The sequence below is a fragment of the Myotis nattereri genome, assembly GCF_964212035.1.
Source record: "Myotis nattereri genome assembly, chromosome: 7".
Lineage (NCBI taxonomy): Eukaryota > Metazoa > Chordata > Mammalia > Chiroptera > Vespertilionidae > Myotis > Myotis nattereri.
In genome coordinates, this window is record NC_138082.1 from 60,381,722 (window position 1) to 60,385,922 (window position 4,201).

A 4,201-nucleotide genomic window follows, 5' to 3' on the forward strand; every position below is an offset into this window, starting at 1 on the left:
CTGCTAGAGAGCAGTCTGGTTCCTGAGTAGGGGTGGCTGGGGATTGAGAAAATGAAAGAAAGAGACAGACACAGAGGTGGAAGGAAAAAGCTAGGGCCAGGTAGAACCACTGTTCTCTGATGGAGACACAGGGACAGGGACCCAGAGCTGATACAGCATGTTTATTCTATATAGCAAAAAACAGGAAGTTTTACTAAAAGTCAAGACAAAGGAGATTATGTGCATTCTTGGGTGGGCCCGAGTTGTATTCATTCCTGGTGCTTGGCTGGATTGACTTAGAGAGAGTGGAAGGGAGGGGGAGAGACTGAGAGAGAGAGAGAAACATCCATGTGAGAGAGACACATGGATTGGTGGCCTCCTGCACAAGCCCCCAACCAGGGCTGGGGAGGGAGCCTGCAACCGAGGTACATGCTCTTGACCAGAATCAAACCCATGACCCTTCAGTCCACAGGCAGATGTTCTGTCCACTGAGCAAAACCAGCTAGGACTGTTTTATTGTTCTTAAGTGTCACCCATATTAACTAAGATAGACTGATTGTACAGTGATTTTTAAATAAGTTTTTTTCTGATCAATTAATAATTAGAAAACAGAAATTATTGGGAATGGAGCATTATTTAAGGCTAATATAAACATGGGAAACTAGAGCAATGAACCAGATGAATTGTGGACAAGGCCCAGCAGCATAGGTCTTGAGATACTAAACATCCTCCCAAAAGGAAAAAAAAAAAATGCAATCTAGAAGGAACTAAACTTATTGAAGTTAATATACAATCAAAAATTGAAAACTCTGACCTAAAGAGTTTTATCATGGCCACAAAATAGTACAAAAGCATTTAAGGAAACCTCTGAATGGAATAAGTGATGTTTGGGGAAACAAAAATTAGAGAGTTTAACAAGCATATAGAACAGAATTGAGAATAGCGTTGAAAATGTAACAGCTACTTGTTAGGTCTGATCAGATAATCCAATCAATATTCTCATGCCCCCCCCCCAGCTCCCCCCCACCCCTGGAAACTGACCTTTAGACCAGTTCACAACCAACATTCTTTTTCGCTTAGACCACATTCCATTTGCTAAGACCAGTAACTTTCCCCTCCAGAGTTGCCCAGGATCCAGACCAGACAGGCCCAGAGAATTACCCTCCAAAAAAGCCCATCGAGAGCCCTTTAAAATCCCTGACTCCCTGTCCCTGGGCGCTGGTACCATTTTGGGGCTCAGCCCATCTGGTCTCCAGATGATCTAATACATTTATAATTCTTTACCACATTCGGCCTCGTGCGTTCCTCCTTTGGTGACCATAACACTACTACGTTATAATAGAAAGTTAGTAGATGTATTCTATCAAAAGTTTGGACTACACTTCAAGGTTTCCAGCTGAAAGAAAACAGTTGAAGGGGGGAGAAGGGAGGAAGGAAGAGAAGGAGGAAGGAAGGCAGAAAAAAAGATTTTTTTAAAAAAAAAATCTAGAGTTTAAGAAATAATCTGACAAGTTTATAACATTTCACTGAAACTGACAGCAAAATTATGAGCTGAATCTTCAATCAGGCCCCTAAAACATCTGTGGTGTTGTTTTAAATGGCTAAGGTGAAATACATCAGGTTATGGAAAATGGGGAGGGCTTCCAGCAGTTGGCCAGTATTCTAGGTGATGGATGTGATGAGCAATTCCCTTAAACAACCGATTTACTGCCAACAGAGAAAAACATTAGAAACACATCCTAAAATTCATCTGCAATTAAGATTACAAGCGTGGCTGGCTTCTCTGTCCACCTTCCCCTCCCTTACCAGAGCCGTGGCCCTGCTCCCGGCAAATACCTTCACACAAACGCCACCAAAGAACAACACCTCCTTCCCATAAACCCCTTTCCTTGGCCCTAACAATCAGTGTAAAACCCGCTTTACGCTGTTTTCTAACAGCTTCCTTTCTCCCTCCCTTTTTTCCTTCCTCCCACCTTTTCTTTCTTCTTTTCCTCCTTCCCTTTCTCCCTACTTTTCTTTCTTTCTAAAATCGATGCCTTTTAAAAACTACACACGGGACAACCCTACTCCACTAGAAACCCTTCTCAGGCGACACTGTCAGACACAGGGGCCCGGTCGGTGCATTCGCAACCGCCATCTGGCACCTGGGACTGCTCGCCCAGAGGTGAGAGGGGCGGGCGGCGAAGAGCGCGCAGAGCTGGTGTGACCCAGTTCTTCGGAAACTTTCAGCTGATCTCAACCATCCCCCCAACCCGAAACCCTTTAATCATCCATCAAGCCAGAGAAGTACAACGACCTCTCTAGCCTTTGGAACTGGAAAAGACGCAAAGCAAGAAAAGCAAGACCAGGAGGTTCGCATCTTTGCCTCACCACCGCCCAACCACAGCGCACGCAGAGCCGCAGCGCGGCCGGCAGGGGCCGCTGTTTACTCGGAGCAGCCGCCCAGCCGCTGCCGCGCCCGCACCTCCCACGCCCCTCCCGGCCCAGCCTCGCCAAGTTCCTACAGCCCCCAGCCGAGCGAGCGCCGGGAACGAGCACCGCCCGGGTAGCAGCGGACGGCGCAGACCAGCCAGGCTGCGGCGCACGTCAGAAAGGCTCCTGGGAAACTCTCACCGGCCCGGGACTGGGGAAGGAGAGAGCGAGCAGCTCCAGGGCGCGCAAGTCTGCAAGGGAGTGCTCCGCTCGGCACCTGTTCCTCTCGCGCCACCGCCTTCCCAACCCCTCGGACCCGCGCCTCCTAGGCGCCCTCCCGCCCCGGCGATGAATCCCGCGCTGGGCAACCAGACGGATGTGGCCGGCCTGTTCTTGGCCAACAGCAGCGAGGCGCTGGAGCGCGCGATGCGCTGCTGCACCCAGGCGTCCGTGGTGACCGACGACGGCTTCGCCGAGGGCGGCCCCGACGAGCGCAGCCTGTACATCATGCGCGTGGTGCAGATCGCCGTCATGTGCGTGCTCTCGCTCACCGTGGTCTTCGGCATCTTCTTCCTCGGCTGCAACCTCCTCATCAAGTCCGAGGGCATGATCAACTTCCTGGTGAAAGACCGGAGACCGTCTAAGGAGGTGGAGGCGGTGGTCGTGGGGCCCTACTGACCGGCCCTCCGGCCCCGCGGCGGCCGCCCCACACCTCCCCACCTCGCCAGCCCGGCCGCGCCCCCTCACCATCCGAGACCGGGCGAAGCAAACCTGTCGGAGTCAATTATTTCTCCCGACTCCTGCCTTTCGGGATGAAGCGACCTGTTTCTCGCTCGCTCTTGGAAAGTCCCCAGGCCTGGCTGGAGGAGGAGCGTGCCCTCACTCTGGACTGAGCAGCAAGTGGCAAGAGGAGGGAGATGAGGGCGCAAACTTTGGAAGCTGCTTGGGATGCGGGAAAACCGACGGGGCAAAGGCCCTTCTCCACCCGCAGGTGGGCCAAGCTCTGGGGGCAGGTGGAGAGGGCGGGCAGGGGAGAGACCCACCAGCACCGGATGCCCGATGGCCTGGAAAGCGATCCGTGCATACGCCACGGAACAAAACTAATGGGGGCTCAAATCCGTGTCCGGATGGGCGCCCGTTCTCTCCCGGTCCTCCCAGCCCTGGCGGGAGAGGCGATGAATACCTTTGCTTGATTGCAACGTGCCGTTTTAAGGGGTTTTTGTGTTTGCTTGACTATAAATATTTGATAACTCTTTTTCCGCCCTAGTGACCTGTTTGCCTGCTCGGGAGTTAGGGTTCTGTCATCGTGGGGAACAGGGTGGGGGAGGGGGAGCCTGCGAATGTGAACGGGAGAGTTGTTTCTTTCATTTCATTCACAACTGGGTCTTTGGAGAGCGGGGCTGGCGCCGCAGCTGGCCCCCGGCAAAGACCCGAAGCAGAACTGTGTCTGTAGCTCCTGACTGCACGATTTATGCCTCAAAAGTGCTCCTGACATTCGTGACACCGTTTTGACTTTTTATTTTTCGTGTTTAACATTTCCTTAATAAATGCAATATTTAAGTGGTGTTTTTTTCTGGCCTCTTGGTGGTCATTGTGCGCTCCCTGCAGAAGGGAACGGGGCAAGGAGTCTGGTTGCCGGTCCAGAGAATTCGCTTTGGGGAGCTGTGATTCCACTCGTGGTTCCCACCGAGGGAGGAGGTGGGGACCAGAGAGAGAGGCCTGAGCCCAGTGAGCCGTGGCCAAACCTCAGGCCCAGGAGGAGCACCCTCTGTTTTCTCGGACAGTTAATATTTTATATTTCATTTAGACT

General features: G+C 52.2%; 1 protein-coding gene across 1 annotated transcript; it reads left to right on the plus strand.

The window, feature by feature from the left end:
• The first annotated feature begins 2,487 nt into the window (after positions 1-2,487).
• Positions 2,488-3,961, plus strand: RPRM (reprimo, TP53 dependent G2 arrest mediator homolog). The gene has a single exon (XM_081096346.1). The coding sequence runs from the start codon at positions 2,740-2,742 to the stop codon at positions 3,067-3,069; it is 330 nt and encodes a 109-aa protein (XP_080952472.1). The 5' UTR covers positions 2,488-2,739; the 3' UTR covers positions 3,070-3,961.
• Positions 3,962-4,201: the final 240 nt, after the last annotated feature.

Bases quoted from the DNA above. Each gene is read 5' to 3' on its own strand.
- RPRM (XM_081096346.1), top strand. From the start codon at position 2,740: ATGAATCCCGCGCTGGGCAACCAGACGGATGTGGCCGGCCTGTTCTTG.